The 23,244-nt window shown below is 39.0% G+C and overlaps 1 protein-coding gene across 47 annotated transcripts in view; it reads left to right on the forward strand.

Moving 5' to 3' along the window:
• The window catches only part of RIMS2 (regulating synaptic membrane exocytosis 2), an 885,358-nt gene that overhangs the window by 677,113 nt on the left and 185,001 nt on the right, over positions 1 to 23,244 (forward strand). For 31 of the 47 annotated variants that reach the window (XM_050940563.1, XM_050940515.1, XM_050940516.1 and 28 more), the window contains one exon: positions 17,126 to 17,158. The exons of 14 other annotated variants lie outside the window; for them this stretch is intronic. In XM_050940563.1, the coding sequence (XP_050796520.1) occupies positions 17,126 to 17,158 (33 nt within the window). Of the gene's footprint in view, positions 1 to 1,250; positions 1,257 to 17,125; positions 17,159 to 23,244 lie in introns of those variants that run through there. 2 more of the 47 variants (XM_050940558.1, XM_050940527.1) reach the window with 2 other exon arrangements.

The following is a 23,244-nucleotide window of genomic DNA, read 5'->3' on the forward strand; positions in this document are numbered from 1 at the left end:
AGATTGCTGAGGCTAGTTTAACCCTAGCAAAAGATGGAGAGTAAACCTTTAGGCCCAGAATATTATAACAGCCAAAGAAAGAAATTTCAGAATCCCTCTGAATTAAGAGAACGGTGTCCTGGATGGTGGAGGGTACATAAACGTCTACTGACAATTTACCTTGGTGTTGAGGTCAGATATGCTCATTTACACAATATAGGAATATGGAAGCTATTTACACATTGTGAGAGTGCTAATTGAGTGATATGTTAGCCTTAATATACCAAATGAAAGAAAACCAAACCCAAAACTTTATCATGAACTGTAAGTTAAAACACTAAATATTTATGATTTTTTTAAATGGCAACCTCAATTATAGTTGGCATAAATATTTTAATAGATATTGCACGTAACTCAAATAATGTATTTGTTAAAAATAGGCTGTTGATTTGAAAAGAAACATACATAGTTGATGGTTTCATTTTTTCTTTGTTTGTTTGAATTAAAGATTTGCAAAGCCTTTTTTACCAAAATATTTTTAGTAAAGGTCTTTTTAACTTACAGAAATATAAAAATATCCTAAAACTCCATAGACTGTAAACACACTGTGCACTATAACAAGGGTTCTCAATCTTTTTCTTTCTGAGGCCCGCCCAACATGCTATAAAAATTCCACAGCCCACCTGTGCCACAACAACTGTTTTTCTGCATATAAAAGACAAGCTTGGTGTTAGGGGGTAACGAGTAGGGCAATTGCTCACAGCCCCACAACATAGTTGACCCCGGGCTTCAATCCTATACGGTAAGGCTTCGGCTTTCTGCCCTGGGCCCCATTAAGTCTAATACCACCCTGCTTGGTGGACCCCCTGAATCCTGATTGCAGCCCCCTGATCCCTGGTTGAGAACCACTGCATGATAATATACATTTTTTCTTATTCAAAATGTTAAATATAGCAGAGAGAGCAACCAAAATAGTGAGTAGATTGTATGAGGATTAATATACATTGTATATCCTGTTCTGTATTTTAAGACATTTGATAAAGAAAAAAAATTAAAGAACTCAAGTTTTGGCCTGCCAATTACAGTTTATCTGTTTAGATTAAGCTGTTCCAAATGATGTTAGGTGTCTTATAATGGAAGTTACATAATGTTTCTGACAAGCTCTGATTTCTTTTGGTTTATGCTAGAAGTTACATGGGAGGACCAGCAGAAAAAGGTGAATGGTACAATAACTGATGACAAACCATTGCCGAAAAAGAAACACCATTCTGAGCCAGGTTTGTCAGGGTTTGGAAAACCACATGAAAGCATGAGACTATAGAAGCATTGCATTACATTTCATGCTTTTGTAATGAGTGTGTGCTTGATGTACCTTATTTTTTCACTTTGGTGTGAAATTTTTAGTATGTGGAGACCATTTAGTTTAGTGTTGTACACAGTTCTGTTTTAGATTAGCAAAAGTAGATCCACTTGTGTAAGCAATTGTGTTAGACTGCACATGCATTAGAAAAAGAAATAATTTGGCTTAATATTAGCATTAGCTTGCTTTTTAGTTTCAATTCTGTATTGATTTATATATGTGTGTGAGTCTCAGGAATCCAAGTCTGAGTTCTGCCAATCCTTATCTTGGTTAATCCCAACCAAGGTATACACTGCATCTAAGGAGGTGGGACACTCACCTCCCCAAGATCTGAAATAGAATCCTTCCTGCTATGTCAGATGTTGCTTAAAGCATAAACAAGGCTCAACCATTCCTGTCTTTCCAGTGCCACTCTTTGCATGTATCCAAGATAGGAACTCTTAAATCTGGGTTTGGAAAGGTAGCCCCTATCCTACAGAGATGTGCATAGCATTGAGCTCAATGGGTCTACTCACATACTCAAAGTTTAGAATATACTTAGTTCTGTGTACCCTAACCTGCAATATGGATAAAGCTCCTCTGTGCAAAAGACAGAACTTTTTCAGGAGCTAGTCTAAGACTGTGGAATGAATTACCCCAGGAACTAATGACTTTTGCAAATCTCACTGGCACATTTCTAAACACAAACACCCTACCCAAACAAGACACTACACAGCACACACTTCTCCCTTGGGGAGAGTATGAGAGAATAAACAACATGTGGCAGGTGTCAGTCACATCACTACTCATGCAAGTAAAAGTTTGTTGGATTGGCCTTTGTGCAACAGAATTGTTGCTGTCTGTTGGATGACTGCTATGAGCCATTTGGGAGAGTTTTACTGCATTTTTATTTAGTCCTTACTTTTCAGTGGGGGATTTGTTGTTGTAAGGACTTACGAAGACCCATCAAAATGAGTCCTATGCATTTTCTAACTGAGTTCTGTTCCCAAATATAAAATATACATTCTAAAATAAATTAGCTGGGTAAAACATGTACATTTTTGGGAAAACAATCCTATTTTTTTTTAACAATTTTGAATATATGAGCCTGCTAAATATTCTGAACATACCCTTTATATATCTTCTGGTAAAGGTTTTAGATTAATAAATGAAATGGATGTTTAACCATTTAGTTCTACAATCAAGAGGGCATTTTGAGATACAGTATGTTAAAAAGATGCTATATGAGAAAATACTGGGTTACATTATTAGTATAATCCAATATATGACATCACATACCATCTTTCGAACATACTGTAGCTCAAAATTCTCTGCACTTGCAGAATTAAATTTTAATTAATAGCATCAGATGTTAGACATTAAGATAAATCAATAGCCGGGAGAAATATAGATGTCCATATTTGAAACAAGCCAAGAAAGTGAAAGGTGAAGAAATAGTATAGGATGTTCCAAATGGTAGGAGCTGCAGAGGAGAAGGGTCTCACATCAATGATGATGAGACTGTATGGAAGGACAGATAAGAAATAAATACTCAACAACTGTAAAGAATGGTGTAAAGAGTGAAATACAGACCAAGATTTGTGAAGCTGCATGTAGGAAGCCTTTCAATGGTTTTAAAAATGTAAGACCAGATTCTGGGCTGCATTTGAGCAGTTTTGCACTATTTTGTTATTGCAACGCTGCTCTAAAGCTAGCTTAGCCAATCACTGGGGGATTCCCCCTGTGAATAACAAAGCAGTTACATTAGACACTGTTACTCAACCAAACACTCAACAGATTGTTTCAGTCCTCCAACTTGGGTGGTCACGTGACCAAGGTGGAGGACCACAATAAGCTGCTGAATGTTTGGTTGAATTAAATAGTATTGCAAGTAACTGTGTTTCTATGGACTGATGACTAGGATTGACTCTGAGATTTTGGTGATAAAATATTAGTTGAGAGAGGGTCCTCGTCTTCTGATTTCTTGAGGAGGAATGCAACAAATTTTAGATATGGAGGGGAGATGTTGAGTGAGCAGCACATGATGTAAGAGAATTTGTATTCAGGGAGTTTGCTGAAGGGGAAGCCAGTTAGCCATACATATTCTTTGCTCATATAATCTTTTGATCATAGGTCAACTCCCAGTAAATTGAAAACCAGGGAGATTTAGTTAAATATAAAAATAAATAATTCAGTCAGTATGTTATTCCTTGTATGATTTGGTTGATATGAATATCAGTACAATTACAGAATTACTGAATGTTTTCCAGTTTTTAATTGCCTTCAGTTTTCATTTCAGTATGACACAAAATTTTTATTGATTACACATAATCGCATTTTAGAATTTGTCAGGGGAATGTAGGAGGATTTTGCAGCTGTATAAAGAGTAGTTTCATTAAGAGACATACATTAAGAACAATGTGATCTAGTTTGGGTTTTTGAATCCATGAAATGATTGAGGCATTTGGTACTGGGAAAGAGATACTTTTTCTCGTCTTCCCCTTATGGGTCAGAGAACTTCTTCACTTGAATTTTTGGGGAGCCTTGAATTGTTAATTCCCCATCTTAGTAATTAACAATAATGACTTTCCCTGATCCCCAATTCAGCATCCATTTCTGCATCCAGAAATCTTGGATAAGCACATGAGCTGAATGTTTTTGTTAATCAGCACTGAAAAATTACTACATTGCCAAAAATTAGATTTCAGAATCAACAATTTGTTCTGATGAATGAGACAGTTCACACTTCTCTGAAAGGTATTTTTTCAAGTTGTCTTTTTGTAGACTCATTAACACTGCACTACATCAGTTTACACTTGGTTCACATTCAGATTATTTTCTGCACAAATAAATAAATGCTAGAAACTTTTTTTTAAATTAAAGATTTGATATAGTAGCAAAAAGTAATCAGAAAATAAGATAAAACCTACAGAAATAACCAGGACAAGAATATGATCTCTAATGTGTTTTAAGTAGAAATATTTTTAATTAAATTTAAAAATGATAGCATCTGCATGTTGTTCACAGAATATATCTGCAATAATATATAAAAATGCTTGAAAAAATACATAAGTATTTCAGGTAATTGGAATGAATAACAATCAGGATGATCTGCACCTTATATAGCACATCACATTTGAGAAACAGAGATTTCGGCAGAAAATCAGTCAGAAATCTAAACAAACTTTACCAAAGATGATAAAATACAGTATTGGAGATGGAAATGATGTAGAGCAACCTGTGCTGTACCACTGAAATGGCCTTATTTCTAGGATAATGAAAGAAAATATAACTAGTGGAACATAAACATTAAGTGACACAAACTAATTTCCTGATCTCAGCCAGGTCTTTGTCATAGCCAAGATGTAAGAATCAAATTCTGAAAGTATCATTAATGAAAAGGGACTAATTTTGTAATGCCCTAAACTTAAACGCTTTCACTATTTTCCATAGATATTTATAAGATGGGCCGATAGAATTAACCTGGATGATATTGTTCTGTATGAAGAGATTAAACAACACTCACTAAATTAATCTGGGTAAGATCCCCTATGTATTATTTCCCAAGGAGTGGCTATCTATTTTATCTTATATGTTCTATCTAATCTATTTAGGATCTGATTCTACACATATCACTGTGATATTACATAATCTTTAACCTCATTTAAATTAATTATTATACAAAATCTTATATTGTGTCAGAACCTTAAAGAGGTGTCTACAGGAATATGACTTAAAAATAACAATGTGGAAAGATAGCTCAAGCCAAGGCTTAAAAGGTGGTTTTGTTCTGAAAAGTGCCTTTTAAATGACGCATTGTGAGGTTTTATATTTACTGTGTGTCAGTGATTTCCATTTCAGTTCTGCTCTTTTACACATAAAAATGATTTTTTTTTCTAACGGTTAGTCTGGTAAACTTAACCTGAGCTCTGAGAATCAAGCTAGATTCATTCCTTCTCAGGCATCATTACCAATGACAAAGTTTGGTAAGTCAAATTCTGCTGTCAGTGACACATTTTACTCTTACCTTCAGAGGGTTTGCATGGTATTGGCCTTTGATGGGGTGAAACCCCCATCACAGGCAAGAAATGGTTAAGAGCCTACTTAGTCACTTTCATTTCACCTGGTTAGAAATTAGATAGTTACTTGTCAGCCAGAGAGGGTGGGACTAAGAACTAAAGAAGGGTCATATGATTACTCACCAGGTGTGTGGGGCTCATAAATAGACTGAGAGAGTTCATGCAACTCCTGTGAAGCTCCTGTCTCACTGCCTTTCCCCAGTGCCAAAGATAGTTGGAGGTTAGAGGCTCAGGAAGATGTAGGCTGGGCGGGAAAGTGATCAATACAGATTCTGGGGAAAGGCAGTGGGACCCCAGGAAAGAGTTTAGCTTAGCCCAGGGACCAGAGGTCAGATTGATTCTTTAGGACTTTGTTACCCCAGAAGGGGTCTGCACTAGACATTTCTCAGCTGGAGGGCTGAGAAGTACTCAAAGGTAGATGGCCTACTGGAGACACTAGTGAGGAAAGACCATTGCAATGATGTGCCCAGGCATGAGGGGGCACCCTGAAGGTGAGGGCAAACTATTACATGGCCTTGTACTTGGAGCTTAGTAAATATTTCTGTTAATATGTGAATAGAATAGAATGTAGCTCACATTCCCTATTGTCTATATTGTCTCTTTACTATTAGTAGGAGTAAAAACTAGGAAAATCTTACTTTTGTCATGAAAGGAAACAGGCAACACTCAGAATACACACAGGGAGCAGATCTGAGGAGTAAGAAATTGTCATTTTTACATAGCATTTTTTTGAAGTAGAGTCATATTTTCCAAAATCTATCAGTTGGTCACAGGAATATTTTTACCTGATCTGAAGAATGTCCCAGAGAGTACATATGGTCTGTTCAGACATCCATGGTCACAACTGCCAAAGATCTAGCTAAACTGCATAGGTACAAAAGTGGCATAAAATTCATGTTTTGCACACCCGCAATCCTTTGGCTTCTGTGTGCAAGGCCAATGCCTGACACGATAAAATAGCCTAAAGACTGTTCTAATTTACCTTACTGATAATGGCTACAATGGACCAAAGCTATAGCCCAGTATTGGCACAGAGACAGCATAGGAGCACTGTGACTGTCCCCCTTTTTCAGCCCACCCTTTGTGCACTAAGCTGAGAGGAGAGGTGGTGTAGAAGCCCCTGTAGACTGTATGCCATTAGAAAATCACCAACCCGCCATATATACATACAGTGGAGTTATCTTGCCAGGAACCCCTGTACTTCAGAAGGGATGCAGATTTCCTGAAACTTTCCAAGATGGGATTCAGCCTTTAGGTAGGAGTGGCTTTAATTTTTTACCAAGAACGCTTTAGGAACTGAGGCTGCTCAGGCTGCAGCAGGGAGCCACTAATTCAACACAGTCCCTGGCCAGGCCATCTGATTTGTGGCTACATTGGACTATCTGCAGGACTGCTGGCATTGGGGAGATTGTGGGCACTTTAACACTGCTGCAGCCCCCTCTTGTTGGACTTTCCATTGCTAAGGACCCTGTGCCATAGCCAGCTCTGGCATAATGAATCTAGTCCAATTTGTGCAGGATGACAATATAACCTACATGGTCACATGGACCATGGTGTTATTGTTGTTTATAAAGCATATTTTTTAAAACTAGAAATCCCAGTTGAATTTTTTATAGATATATATATATAGAGAGAGAGAGAGTGAATCATGAATTGGGTCAGGTGAGGGAACATTGTAAGTAAAAAGGTAAAGAGATGAAATAAAAAGAAATAGCTCAGAATCACAAGAAATATAATTTGAGAAAGCCTATAAAAGCATTAGAAGCCAGATGCATGTTTGACTAGAAATGCTTTAGAGTCTAGCAAGGGTATTTGGGGACAAGTGAAGATTATAATAAAAATGTGGAGAAATGAAAGGAAGTAAATGGATCAGTCTCTACTATAGAAGAAGATGGGGAAATTCCTATACCTAAGGTATTCCTAATGGTAAATCAATGGAGTTTTTTAACATAAATTGAAATCTCTACGTTATGTGGTAATTTGGTGGCTATTGTTCAGTAAATCACCAAGAGTAGATAGTATTTACCTAGGGGTTTTGAAAGAAATTAAATGCAGAATGGCAGAAATATTGATATAGGTAAGCAAGAACCATAACAACTCAAGGCTAGTGTACTGCCTTATTTTAAATGGTTTCATGGCTCTGTGAGAGAATGTTCCACAATCAGTGCACCACTGAGTCAACAACCTGATGCAATACAGTATTCACCTTTTGTACTTAACTATTGATATAGTGGCTTCTGCTGTAAACACTGCTTCCTTCTGAGCTTTGATGGATGAAGCATGAAGGCAGGTGGGTCAGAGTTTCAGTGTCAGGAATCACATTCTGAGGCCTTGAATCCTCAATTTTCTTGTGCAGTGCAAGGAAAGGGACAGAGCCTCAGTCTTTTGTTCTCTACATTAAGTATGAGTGGAGGTTATGTTTGGGAGCAATGTTAACCACTGGGCATAGTCCTCTGCATTGAGAGGTAGTAACTTATGCCTGGTTTATTACTCTCAGGAGTGTGAGGAAAAGTTAGTGGTATGTGGACAGAGAATAGGTATAAAAATATAAAATAAAAAAAAATGTACCCTATGTTGATGGAAAGTATACCCTATGTTGATGGAAATAAAGTAGGGCAAGATGCCCGGATTGGTAATCTTGCCAGTATTGCCCTATCTCTACTGTTCCATTTTTTGGAAGGTAATTGGTAAAGTTGTGCTGAAGAAGCTCTTGATTCTCAGATTTCCTGGATCCCCTGGTTTTAGAACTAATAATGATACAGACATAGAACTGTTTTATCGATGATCATCTGTCAATGATCTCTTGACAATGGACAAAAACTAAGTGGCCAGTTGTTTACTTTAGATCTGTCAGTTGCCTTTAATACTATATCTCATGATGTATTGTTGATATTGTTGTACTCTCTGGCAAGGATAGATCAAGAGTTGTGAAGGGGTGATGTGGGTCTGTACTCTGCGAAAGAGACCAAAGGATAGTATCATCTGATCCCAGCAGCTCTCTTTGGCTGATACTGCAGGTCCCCATTATTTCATCTTTTTTGTTCAATGTGTATGTGAAGCAACTGGAGGAGAGATTGAAGTGTTTAGATTACCAAGCCAGTAATATGTCAGTGATATGAGTAACGTGACACAGAAATGATTATATGGATTGTGCAGTCTTTCAGATTTCACAGTGTCCAGACAAAATTGGGGATTTAATGAGGTCTAGCTAGTTAAAGCTCAATCCAGACATGGTAAAAGTGATTCATAAAGTATCCAGATGAGATATCCAAACAAAGCTGATATTTGGATTTCTCCCTGTTTTTATTAGTAAATTGGGCAATCAGGATCCTGTTGTATCTCTACCTGCTATTATATGGTAAAGTACAGCAATAACCAGGACTGGTTTCCTTCATCTTTCTCTGTCAAGGAAATTGCAGCATTTAATCAAAGATGTAGACCTTGCCACAAGCACTCATAGTTTACAAGCCACAATTAAGGAACATGAATAATCTCTGGGTGGGAGGGAAAGTCTTAGCATTTATTAAAAAGCAATTCAGCAAAGAGTAATTGAAGTGGATTTCTGCCTTTCAGTGTACAAAGAAGTTAAAAGTTGGGAGTCCCAATTGTCATTTTTGGGGAGCAATATTTTTTAATGTGTTTTTAATTATTTAGAAGAGGTAGCACAGTGGTAGACTGAATTTAGCTAGAAAAAGAGAAAGATAATGAACATTCACAAAAATAGTCTAAATTCATATATGCTGAATGTCTGAACTAAGAGAGACAGAAATCTTAGGAGTCATGGATAGCTCAGTACATTTAGTGATTGCATTTAAATTGTTTCTTCTGGTTTGGATGTATTTCCCAACTGTGTGTAGAAAATATCATGCAGAAGGATTTTAAAATGAGACTACCGTTTATCTGTCCATTGTGTAGCAACAATTAAAATAGAAAATAGGATGCTTGCATTTGCAAAAACAAGATAGAAAATAATACAATAGGTATCATCCGAACATTTTATCAGCTATCTGAAATATAATGTCCAAATTTTAATTCTTTGAATTAAGAAAGTTTATTATTTTTATTTGACTAAATCCTGATGTCCTTACTCATCCCCATGATCCAGGCATATAGAAATTCTTCACATGTAGAAGGAGAAGGTCTGTGCCTCTGTGGCATCATCTCCCCTTCTTGGGCTCTCACAGAAAGCCCTCCCCAGAGCCACATGTAGGGAGCAGGCCCTGATCCAGAGGGGGACATACATATTTCCCAACAGATTGCACAAAGAATCCATGTAAGAATACAGCTCTTAAGTGGAGATTGGTGTCATGGAAGTCCATCGGAGAGATGGCATCAATTTGTTTAGAATGGAGGAAATTGAAACTGAGAGAAGAGAGGGAAGTCAGTGTTGTTACAGGATTTTGTACAAAGGTGCAGAGATCTCAGAAACATGTGAAGGTAATGAATGATGGGAAAGAGTCAAGGTTAGAGATTAAACAGTTGGAAGATTGCTGTCAGAGGAGAGTGGAGAACACAGAGTTGAAAGTAAAAACAGTGGCATCAGTAGCAGTGAGTGGGAGAAGGACAGAGCAGCAGAAAAGTCGGAAAGTTTGATAGACCGAAGAATACAAATGATGGATGTGATTGGAAGTGAGAAGTGAGCAATATTGAAAAGAGCAAATGGTGATCAGAAGAAATTTATACATAGAGAGAACAGTGTTTGGGGAAAAATATCCCATCAAAAATTGGTGATTAAACATGGAGGTTAGTGAAAGAAAGTGGAGAGGCAGGAGAATCAAAAGGGTAACCGATACTGAAATTGAAATTACAGTACTAAAATAGCAGCTTAGAATAATGAGAAGAAAGGGCACCAGCCATTAAAGCTTGATGGGAAAGAAGGTGGGGAGCAGATAATGTTCACTTAGAGAGGATAAAGGAAAACACAATGGATTGGGATTCAAAGGAAATGGATGGGAAAGAGAAGAGGTAGGGATCAGAAATTGTAAGGGAAAAAGAGTTCATTGATAACACCATGCCCATTGGATCATGACAAGGGAAAGAGAGAAGTTATGGATAGAGGAGGCAATGAAGGTACAGCAGAGATTGAAAAGGTCATGAGAGAAAGTGAAGGTGATTAAAATTTATAGCAGGATTTACATGGTAGGAGCAATTTAAAAAATTAAGATTATTAAACATGGGAAGAGTAAGAGCTGGTTCGACTAAAGTACTCAGAATTACAGCTGGCTACTTTTTTTGGCAAATAATAAATTCACCAAAAATGCATTTTTCCAGACACCAAACCTATTCCCAAATTTGATATGCTGAATAGTTTTGGCCTATGTATATTTCAGGACTGAGGGACCATTCACAAAACAGCCAGAGGAGGTGATGGCAGCAGCCCCCTGATTAGTGTCAGCCCATTAATTAGGGAATCCACTTAGAATGTGGGAATCAGATTCAGTTCCCCTGTCTGTCTGATATGGAGAAGGATTTTGACTATGGGTCTGCCACATTACAGGAAAGTGCCCTAGCCACTGGGATATGGGATGTTCTAGTATGGATCTCTCTTAATCTTTCCCGTTGAACTGTTCCACTTTATATAAATAATTAGTCACTGGACCAGAGAGAGAAAAGGTCTGAGAATGATTCTGTAGCCTCCTGGTTAAGGCACCTGACTTGGGAAATGAGAGACCTTACTTTATGTCCTTGTTCCAATGGCTATTTAAGTTTATTTATAAATAGTGGAACGGCTTCTACAAGAGAGATTGAGAGGGACCCATATCAGACTATCTCAGTAGGTAGAGAACTTTCCTGCAACATAGGAGATCCCTGTTCAAATCCTTTTCCACATTAGGTAGTCTGGGGGAATTGAACCTCGGTCTCCTCCATCCCTGCTGAGGGCTAAAGCTCATAAGGGCAGTAGCAATGCTACTTACTACTCCAGGCGGGTTGTGAATCAAGTCCTTTAAAAATGCTTAGAAATTAAATGTTTTGTGTCAAGCAAAATGTTTAGTTCAACCTGAAGTTTACTTATTATTTTCTCCAACACTTATTTTTTCAACGTTTCAGAACTGCCAGTAAACTAAAAAAATCAATTATTTGCCCCGTTCTGCTCAGAATGAGAAAGGGCATTATCAAAAACCACTCGGTGGTTCCTTGCTGCTCCAGGGCAGCAAACTTAAAACAAATTCTCCATTAATTTATTGATTTTTATATTTATTTGGATTTCTTAATAACCCACAGCTCTAAGTTATAGTACTTCAAATAAGCAGCAGCAACAATCAAATATGAAATGCATGGAATCTTGGGCTTCTGAGTTTAAATGGAACTTGTACAGAGGTCAGGAAGGAATTTTACAGCATACCACACATATAGCTTGTTGGACTCTGTATGCATGACAGACCAACTGTCTGATGTTGCGTTCTTTTTTTGTGTATAGTTATTCCTAACTCCATTTCTGACTGCTGCTTTGGACAGAATTCTTGTGAACGCTCTTATCATAGGCCCATGGAAGGCCTGATTCTATCCCAAGTTGAGTCCACTGTCATCTCTGGGAGTAGGATTAGATCAGAAAGATCAACTTTATGACAGCAATTACTTGGATTCAAAATAGCTAATGTACCCTATAGTGCAAGTAGATTGTATATAAATGTGGTAACATACCATGAAAAGTTTATTTTCTGAGGCAGAATTAGAATTTTAATAACTTAAATTAGATGACCTGTTGGTGGCAGTTATCTACCATCTTCTCAGCCCAGATCAATGACATACTTTTTATTAACTGGATTTCAAAAAGTCCCTCAGTGTGTAATGGCAATAGACTGTTTGAAAATTCTTTCTGTTTTTTTATATAAACATATAATCTGAACTTGGTTTAAAGGAACAAAATCATAACTGCAGTATTTCTGCATTTGTATTTCTTATATTCTGTGATCAGTTATATCTCTTGAGATTTGTAAAGCAGTAAGTTTGATGCACACTGGATATTTTTCATGCAATACAGAGATAATGCACCCAAATTATTTTAAGGTTGTTCTTTTATGTGTTTCCCAACCTCCTTTCTATCTATTGCCCTTATCTATGTAAAGGAGTGTCTGCAGGTTCTCTATATTCCTATTCTGTTTTTATCTAGTCATATATTTACTTTGAAAGGTAAAACTAGAAAATACAGTCTTCCAATTCCTTGTTCTTTGTGGGGGTTTTTACATCATAGTGCTTTGATTATTGTTTTGTGCAAAAAAATCACAGTCGCTGTCCAGTCTGCTGTAATGATTGTCGGTAGATGATCCTGAACTTTAAAGAACTCGTCTTTAGTAGTAAGGATCTTATATAATTGGAAAAACAACTGTAAGTTTGAGTCTTGGATTTAGTATACTTACAAAGAGGGTCTAAAATAATTATTATCTGGTTTTGTCTCTGTTTGACAGGGAGATTATACTGAAACCTGGTTTTTATTCCCACTTCATTGTAATTGACTGCTATTCTCCAGACTCCTCCTCTAATAATTATCTCCCTGCTCTTACCTACTCCCAGATCACCTACACTATCCCCACCTTTTCACAGTTCACATGGCCTCAGGGACCAGCTGCCTTTCTTGAGACCTAGAGGTAGGGTGCCACTTACCTCTATTCTCCCCATCCAGTTAGATGTGTGCTAATCAAATGCATTTATGAGACATACAAAATCCTGAATCATCCCTTTCCTAGAATTTTCTCCATGTTATAGGATTTTGAACAGGACACTGTGCTTCAAAACGCAATTAATGATATTATGAGGACAGCATCAGGCAATGAAGCACTGCACAGCTGGGATCCACAGAGGCTGCTGAGCCTCAAGATACAATGGAAGATCAGTGTATGTGAGGAGCAAAGAATATTGGAATCAAAATCTGTCTGGAGGGGAAGATATTAGTCCTTTACTTCTGTGCCCTGTACTACCATTAGTGTTTAATATGGGCATATCTAAATGGTGTAATTATCCTGCCTTGTGGCAGGTTAAAGCAAAGTTTGACCTCAGTAATATGCAAAGTTTCAGATAGAGTTATTTGTGAACTGAGATTGATACCTTTAATTAAATACTTTTCTATAGTAATTCACATTTTATTTGTCATGAAAAACATTACAGAATTTTGTGTCAGAACAAGATAAAAGAATAATCAATTAACTTTTTTGTTTTATTCAAATTTATGGTACAATAATTGGCATTACTTTTCTTTATAAATATATTCAGTAGAAGACACTCACTTGTTTCCTAATTTCTGTGCAATAAGCATTTATACTTAGCATTGTTCCACATCAGAATGAACAATAGATCCAAATAAATGCTAGTTCCTTACTAAAGCAATGACTATGTAAATGAACCAACTGCTATTACTACCATGCAAATTTAACAGCCTTTCACCCCATAATTTTGCTCTCAGATGCTAATAAATTGTATCAACAAATATTTAATTTGTTAGATTAAAAGAAATAGAGAGAGTTTTAAAACTCTACTTTTTGGGATGTATGGCATAGCTTCTTAAAAGGAAACTGCTATAAATATTCATAGATTACTCACTAAAAGTTATGGCATGGCAACACACCAACCCCTTTCAGTTAACCATCAGTAGAAGGAAGTCCTAATAGCACTATTAATTTAGCTGCTACAGAACTTTTACGAATCAGTCATTATCAAAAAGTAAAATATTACCAATGGCAAAATCTTCTGAGTTCTTGAGACACTAGCTGACAGGTATCCTCAAGTAAACAAATAACTTTTTTAAAATTTTCCTGCCAGGCTTGTGTTAATATTGGGCTTCTAATACATTCTGTCTTGTAACAGAAGCAGAAGAATAACACTACATTTGTACTGTTAAAATTTGTTTCACTTAATTGATGATGACACTGTTGGATTGTTAAAATTTACCATATATATAAGTTCATAAGCTGAATATGTTTGGTAAAAAAGTGATGCATCAAAGAGCAGGGGTCGGCTTATACATGGGTCTACACCAAAATTTGATGATTTTAAACTCTATGGAATCATTGAATTGAATATCGAATACATTGTTATTTTGTTTACCTGGAGTGTCTGCAGGCATGGAGCCCCTCAACTCCCTGTGTCCACGATTCGCCGTTTCCAGCCAATGGGAACTGTGGGAAGTGGCGCCATTTCCCACAGCTCCCATTGGCTGGGAACAGCTAACTGCGGCCACAGGGAGCTGAGGGGCTCCATACCTGTGAATGCCTCAAGTAAACAAAAGGTCCCAACTTGCCAGTGGCTTACCCTGACGGCCAGGATCCAAACTTTGCCAATCCCTGAAATATAGGGTCATACAGTTTTTGCTATTTTTACCCAGGGCTGGTGCAAGGATGTTTTGCCCCCTAGGCAAAACTTCCACCTTGCACCCTCCCCCCCCCAGCACCCTCGCCCTGAGGTGCCCCCCCCACGGCAGCTCCCCCTCTCCGCCCTGAGGTGCTCACCCTGAGGCACTCCCCCCAGCCCCAGCTCACCCCTGCCCCGCTTCCTCCCCAAGTACCTCCGCCCCCCACTTACTTGCTGCAGGCAGCCCTCCCCGCGCTCCCCTGCCCCAGCTCCCTCCGCCTAAATGCCGGCAGCGATTGGGGCTGCCGAAGATCCAGCCACCGTGGTTGCTTGCAAAGAAAATGATGCCCCCCAAATCCTAGTGGCGGTCGCCTAAATGGTTGCACCAGCCCTGTTTTTACCTAACCATCTTGGGGGGTCGGCTTATAAATGAACGGGCTAATGAATGAGTATATACAGTAAATAAAATACACACAAATGTTCATGACAATTTGTTGCCCAAGAACAACATTATTAATATTATTGAAGCTAGATATTGATCATTTGGGCCTAAATCATATACCTGATCCTGCAAAAGGAGCTTCTCTCGTGGACTCTTACACCCACACAGAGTCCTGTTTGCTGGAAGTTCTCATAGGTAGATCCCATCGCAAAACTGGGGCTTTATTCCTTACTCAGGCCAAAATCCCCTTCACTACCTCTTAAAGAGAGATTTGACCAACTGCAAGTTTTTTTTTCCTAAGATAAGCAAATGGCTGGATATTAAAAATAATCAATGAAAAATATAAGGAGGTTGAGAGAGATTATATTTTCCATATTCATTTTAACACTTTCTAATAATACTTTTAGTTGAGTTAATAGTGTGGGTTCCAGAGATATGTGAATACAACATAAAACATGTTCAAAGAGCTTAACAAAGTTGGACTTTTTTATATGGTTGTGGCAATTATGTTCGCATATTGCCAATACAGGATATCTAGTACCTAGGAAAAGCTGAGCTTTTGTATTTATTTGTTCATATCTTGGTTTATGACATATATGTCTTTCCTATCTTGAAGGATACATACTCATCCTAACATTTTACCTTTTCAAAATGTAGGTACATAACAGTCCTTATCAGAGCTTTCAGCTGCTCTGGTGTTTTTTTGTTTAAGTGTTTGCTGGTAACATTAAGTTTTGTCTTTAGCATCATTTTCAATTTATTGACTTATGCAGATGTGTTCCAATTTATATAAATTTTTTTTGGAATGACAATGCTGATTGCAAAACAACTTCCCAAGCTTTTCTGGGATTCTTTATATAGTGTCTGCAGATGAATTCTGATTGGGGGATGAATATATGAGGAGAGTCTCAGGATCAGTATGGATTGCAAGTTAAAGCTAGGCCAGAATATTTTGGCTCTGCTTACATTTTGGAAGACAAGAATGCATTTATGTTGCTGATGTTGGCAGGTCACCAACATTTGTGTAATTTCCACTACCTTTGAATATGACTTCCCTCCACCCTCTAACTGGAAATAGACATATAATACACTGAGTGAAACTCTCCCCAAAATATATTCATATCTTAAATGGCAGTGAATGATTTTGAATGCTACATTTTAATGTAAGGTACAGTACACAGTTGCTTCATGCACTTGACTTATATAAATATCCTGTACTGTAAATCATATATAATTGGTTTACAAATGAGGGGACCAGAATGTTATCTACTCATTTGAATGTGAGAGAAAATAATTATATATTCTGTTTTTATTGTCCTTGTTCTACAGTTTGGGCTGGATAATATTGCAATAGCACAATGTTATGATAACACAGATTATTTGCAGGGTGTGTTATGTGAATTCTGGAAAATATTGGGCTTTTGTCCTTTTCCAGTTATTAATCTGTAATTTTGGATAAACTGAAGTTTGGTTCAGCATAAATAAGAAAGGAAAAGAAAGAATTAAAACACTTTAATAATACAGTTCCCAATGTTGGCAATTTAAGAATGAAATCAGGGTTTGTTATCTTTAAGGTTCAGTTAAAGAAAGAAAAACGTTACTTGCTTTTAAATAGATATTATTTCAAGAAGCTTAATCCATGTCATGAACAAAGTGGTAACTGCTAATTAGCCTGCCTTTTTCTAACCAAGTCTTTCCTCAGCTTCGCTGCCTGGACTGGCATTGCAGTCAACTGTAACATTTGTTATTTCCTCATCTCTTATACTACCTCTGTCTTTCTGGTTCTTTTTCTTCAATAGTAGTTTAATCAGTTCTTTCTCAGCTTTCTTTTTCCTTTTGGTGTCTGCTGTGTTATTTTACCCCCATATACTAACTCTGCACAACAAACTTCTCTTTAAAACAATTTTCAGCCCTTTCCCTCAGTGTCAGTTTTTACCTTCTGAGCACATCCACTCACGCCCATCTCCTTTGTCTATGTCTGTCCATTATATGATGTGATCACAGAAGAAGTGGAATCATCAAGAAGAAGAAACTCAGGTCTGTCTCTTCTACTGCTTTTCTCTCTGTTATTTTTTCATTTTATGTGTCCTGTGGATTTTATCATCTTACTTGTCCTGTATATTTTATCATATCCCATCTCACATACCTTCCCCTCTTTTGTCCCCTCAATATATTTGAACACTTCGTGATGGTAAAAAATTAATTTTAGATGTTTACCATTTGAATATAGATAATTATTTTACCAGTGCATGTAAACTATGTACTGCACAAAAAATACTAAGTGTTAAAGGAAATGGAATGGTGCCATACATGTAAAAAAATACCTTATCTTACTCATTTCAAACTACCTATTATATTTTTCCTAAATTACTGTTTATTCTCCATATCCATTTTCTTTCCATGTTAGCTTCTAAGATCCCTGTCAACTCACATTGCCTACAGATGAGGGGTGGTTTATCACTACATTCAAAAAACTGTTCCAGAAGTTACAGAAACTCAAATATTTTAGCATTCTTTTTTTTTCTTGGGCAAAAGGTAGTTTGAAAATTAAAGATTTTCGTTAGCTTGCATTCGATGCTCTGAGATCCTGATCTTAGCTTAATCAAATGCAGCATTGATTTTAGAAGACAAACTTGTGAGAGTTCAAGCACTGTTCTCCCATACCAAAAAGGGTGTGATAAGAATATAAGGATGTAATGACTAAACATTGGAGAACTGTTTATGTAGTGATTAATATCTATGTTGTTCAGTACTTTTCTCAAGGCTGTGTACCTCTTATTTCTTCTGCGAATTTCATCTTTCATATAATTGCTGCTGTTTTTAGTAGTAGGTGATGAGGGAGAATAACTATTCAGCAGCCCTTCACTCACCCCATTTTTCAGGAGGGGAGTGTAGGGAAGGAAGCAGAGTTCTTTTACAGGACCTATAACAGCTGAATTGCTACTTATCCTTTAAAAGGAGTGGGGAAGGAGTGACTAGAGCCATTACTGTTCTCCTTAGTGAGGACAAGAATGGACAGCAGAGGAGTTAGGTGGAGAGGAAGACCTAGGAAAGTGAGAGCCCACTATAAGCAGCAGTATTGTCAACTCTGAGGATACAAAAATCATGAGTCAGGCTCTGAAATCACAACACTGAATAAAAATTGTGATATTTAAAGATAATATATGTTCCATTCTAGTTTTTTGAGTCTTTAGGGTTCAATTTTTCAAGTTTTCTTTGCAGCTGTTATGGCTAAAACTAGAGGTTTTTATGTAATAAGCTCATAGAATCATAGAATATCAAGTTTGGAAGGGACCTCAGGAGATCATCTAATCCAACCCCCTGCTCAAAGCAGGACCAATCCCCAACTAAATCATCCCAGCCAGGGCTTTGTCAAGCCTGACATTAAGAACCTCTAAGGAAGGAGATTCCAGCACCTCCCTACGTAACCCATTCCAGTGCTTCACCACCCTCCTAGTGAAAAAGATTTTCCTAATATACAACCTAAACCTCCCCCACTGCAACTTGAGACCATTACTCCTTGTTCTGTCATGTGGTACCACTGAGAACAGTCTAAATCCATCCTCTTTGGAATCCCCTTTCCGGTAGTTGAAAGCAGCTATCAAATCCCCCCTCAGTCTTCCCTTGTGCAGACTAAACAATCCCAGTTCCCTCAGCCTCTCCTCATAAGTCATGTGCTCCAGCCCCCTAATCATTTTTGTTGCCCTCTGCTGGACTCTTTCCAGTTTTTCCACATCCTTCTTGTAGTGTGGGGCCCAAAACTGGACACAGTACTCCAGATGAGGCCTCACCAATGTCAAATAAAGGGGAAGGATCATGTCCCTTGATCTGCTAGCAATGCCCCTACTTATACAGCCCAAAATGCCGTTAGTCTTCTTGGCAACAAGGGCACACTGTTGACTCATATCCAGCTTCTTGTCCACAGTAACCCCTAGGTCCTTTTGTGCAGAACTGCCTGCCACCCGGTCCCTAGTCTGTAGCAGTACATGGGATTCTTCTGTCCTAAATGCAGGACTCTGCACTTGTCCTTGTTGAACCTCATCAGATTTCTTTTGGCCCAATCCTCTATTTTGTATAGGTCCCTCTGTATACTATCCCTACCCTCCAGCGTATCTACCATTTCTCCCAGTTTAGTGTCATCTGCAAACATGCCATCCTCCAGATTATTAATGAAGATATTGAACAAAACCATGCCCAGGACCAACCCCTGAGGAACTCCGCTTGATACCGGCTGCCAGCTAGACATGGAGCCATTGATCACTACCCATTGAGCCCGATGGTCTAGCCAGCTTTCTATCCACCTTATAGTCCATTCATCCAGCCCATACTTCTTTAACTTGCCAGCAAAAATACTGTGGGAGACCATATCAAAAACTTCACTAAAGTCAAGGAATCACACATCCACAGATCCAGTTATCTCCTCATAGAAGGCAATTAGGTTAGTCAGGCATGACTTGCCCTTGGTGAATCCATGCTGACTGTTCCTGCTCACTTTCCTATCCTCTAAGTACTTCAGAATTGATTCGTTGAGGACCTGCTCCATGATTTTTCCAGGGACTGAGGTGAGGCTGACTGGCCTGTAGTTCCCCGGATCCTCCTCCTTCCTATTTTTAACGATGGGCACTACATTAGCCTTTATCCAGTCATCTGGGACTTCCCCCGATCACCATGAGTTTTCAAAGATAATGGCCAATGGCTCTGCAATCACATCTGCCAACTCCTTTAGCACCCTCGGATGCAGCGCATCCGGCCCCATGGACTTGTGCTTGTCCAGCTTTTCTAAATAGCCCTGAACCACTTCTTTCTCCACAGAGAGCTCATCACCTCCTCCCCATGCTGTGCTGCCCAGTGCAGTAGTCTGGGAGCTGACCTTGTTCCTGAAGACAGAGGCAAAAGAAGCATTGAGTACATTAGCTTTTTCCACATCCTCTGTCACTAGGTTCCTTCCTCATTCAGTAAGGGGCCCACACTTTCCTTGACTTCCTTCTTGTTGCTAACATACCTGAAGAAATCCTTCTTATTACTCTTAACATCTCTTGCTAGCTGCAACTCCAAGTGTGATTTGGCCTTCCTGATTTCACTCCTGCATACCTGAGCAATATTTTTATACTCCTCCCTGGTCATTTGTCCAATCTTCCACTTCTTGTAAGCTTCTTTTTTGTGTTTAAGATCAGCAAGGATTTCACTGTTAAGCCAAGCTGGTCGCTTGCCATATTTACTATTCTTTCTACACTTCGGGATGGTTTGTTCCTGCAACCTCAATAAGGATTCTTTTAAATACAGCCAGCTCTCCTGGACTGCTTTCCCCCTCATGTTATTCTCCCAGGGGATCTTGGCCATCAGTTCCCTGAGGGAGTCAAAATCTGTATTCTGCTGCTCTCCTTTCTTCCTTGTGTCAGGATACTGAACTCAATCATCTCATGGTCACTGCCTCCCAAGTTCCCATGCACTTTTGCTTCTCCTGCTAATTCTTCCCTGTTTGTGAGCATCAGGTTAAGAAGAGCTCTGCCTCTAGTTGGTTCCTCTAGTACTTGCACCAGGAAATTGTCCTCTACACTTTCCAAAAACTTCCTCAATTGTCTGTGCACCTCTGTTTTGCTCTCCCAGCAGATATCAGTGTGATTGAAATCTCCGATGAGAACCAGGGCCTGTGATCTAGTAACGTCTGTTAGTTGCCGGAAGAAAGCCTCATCCACCTCATCCCCCTGGTCTGGTGGTCTATAGCAGACTCCCACCACGACATCACCCTTGTTCCTCACACTTCTGAACTTAATCCAGAGACTCTCAGGTTTTTCTGCAGTTTCATACCGGAGCTTTGAGCAGTCATACTGCTGTCTTACATACAGTGCAACTCCCCCACCTTTTCTGCCCTGCCTGTCCTTCCTGAACAATTTATATCCTCCCATGACAGTACTCTAGTCATGTGAGTTATCCCGCCAAGTCTCTGTTATTCCAATCACATCATAATTCCTTGACTGTGCCAGGACTTCCAGTTCTCCCTGCTTATTTCCCAGGCTTCTTGCATTTGTGTATAGGCTCTTAAGATAACTCTCTGATCATCCTGCTTTCTCAGTATGAGGCAGAAGTCTTCCCCTCTTGTGCTCTCCTGCTCGTGCTTCCTCCCCGTATCCCACTTCCCCACTTACCTCAGGGCTTTGGTCTTCTTCCCCCCATGAACCTAGTTTAAAGCCCTCCTCACTAGGTTAGCCAGCCTACTTGCAAAGCTGCTGTTCCCTCTCTTTGTTAGGTGGAACCCATCTCTGCCTATCACTCCTCCTTCTTGGAACACCATCCCTTTATCCTTCTTCCCAGAGCATGTAGTCTGCAGTGATCCACTCAAGGTCATTCTTGGCAGTATCATTGGTGCCCACATGAAAAAGCAGGAAGCGATAGCGATCTGAGGGCTTGATGAGTCTCGGCAGTCTCTCCATCATCTCATGAATCCTAGCCCCTGGCAAGCAGCAGACTTCTCGGTTTTCCTGGTCAGGGCGGCAGATAGATGACTCAGTCCCCCTGAGAAGAGGGTCACCGACCACCACCACCTGCCTCCTTCTCTTGCAAGCGGTGGTCGTGGAACCCCCATCCTTAGGACAGTGCATCTCATGCCTTCCAATTGGTGGAGTCTCCTTCTGCCCCCTTCCCTCAGATGTATCATCTAGTACACTCTCCACATTAGTACCTGGGGAGAGAACATGAAAATGGTTGTTCACCTGTATCTGCATTGCTGGTACATGGACACTCCTCTGTCGTCTTCTGGAGGTCACATGTTGCCAAATTACTTCACCATCCTTCTGTCCCTGCTGCGCAGCCTGCTCTGATTCTTCAGAATGTTGTGCCCGTAGAAGCATATCCTGACATCTGTCCAGGAAATCTTCATTTTCTCTTATACAGTGCAGGGTTAATATTTGTTTCTCCAGACCTTGAACCTTTTCTTCCAATACAGAGACCAGCTTGCACTCTATACAGACACAGTCGCTTCTGTCCTGTGGAAGAAAGACAAACATGGCACATCCTGCAGGTCACAGCAACCGATTGCTCACCATCCATATTACCTTCTTTTTAAAAGCTTCCTCAGCTGTTTCAGGAACTTCTCAGAGAAGTCTTCAAGATGAAAGCCTCAGTGGGCTCTCCCCAGGTGAATTCCCAGGCCAATTCCCTCTTTTAGTCTTTCCACTGTTTGCCACTCAACTGGTTTGCAGCTGACTGACCACTGGGGTTGGAGCTTAAAAAAACAAATATTGTGAGACTTGTGATCAAATTTGGAAGTGTCGGTAACACTGACTGCAATAGAGGAGCCTACAAAGAAATGTGGAGAGGAGGGAAGTGCGCAGAATTAATTTAATAGTGGGGAGAAATAGAAGAGCCCATAGTTCATTCGTTGGGAGAGAGGGTAATAGGAGAACCAAGGACTCAATAATTCGAAGTAGAAAGAGGGAAGCCCAAATTATACTTGTCAAAGAAGGGGAACAAAGAGACCTGGATTTATTTAAGATGTTCTCTTCTGTTCTGTAATAACACATATACAGTGCTACATATAATGTTAACTTATTTTAATATTAATATGAACATATCTAATTGAGCATAGAGTTCAAACCAGGGAATGTTTAAATATGCTAATAATGTCTGTATAAGGAATGAATGAATAAAACATTTAGGAATGTACAACCAAAAAAGAGTATCTTATATTTTTTGTACTATAGAGCCACAATGCCTGCTGCAGTGTATGTGCCCAGAGAGGTCACAATCCTACAAACAAGCCCATTTAAGCTATAAGAACATATATAAGAACATAAGAACGGCCGTACCAGGTCAGACCAAAGGTCCATCTAGCCCAGTATCTGTATACCGATAGTGGTCAATGCCAAGTGCCCCAGAGGGAGTGAACCCAACAGGAAATGATCAAGTGATCTCTCTCCTGCCATCCATCTCCATCCTCTGATGAACAGAGGCTAGGGACACCATTCTTTACCCATCCTGGCTAATAGCCATTTATGGACTTAACCACCATGAATTTATCCAGTTCTCTTTTAAACACTGTTATAGTCCTAGCCTTCACAACCTCCTCGGGTAAGGAGTTCTACAAGTTGACTGTGCGCTGTGTGAAGAAGAACTTCTTTTTATTT

Source organism: Gopherus flavomarginatus, chromosome 2 (genome assembly GCF_025201925.1).
Source record: "Gopherus flavomarginatus isolate rGopFla2 chromosome 2, rGopFla2.mat.asm, whole genome shotgun sequence".
In the NCBI taxonomy this organism is placed as follows: Eukaryota; Metazoa; Chordata; order Testudines; family Testudinidae; genus Gopherus; species Gopherus flavomarginatus.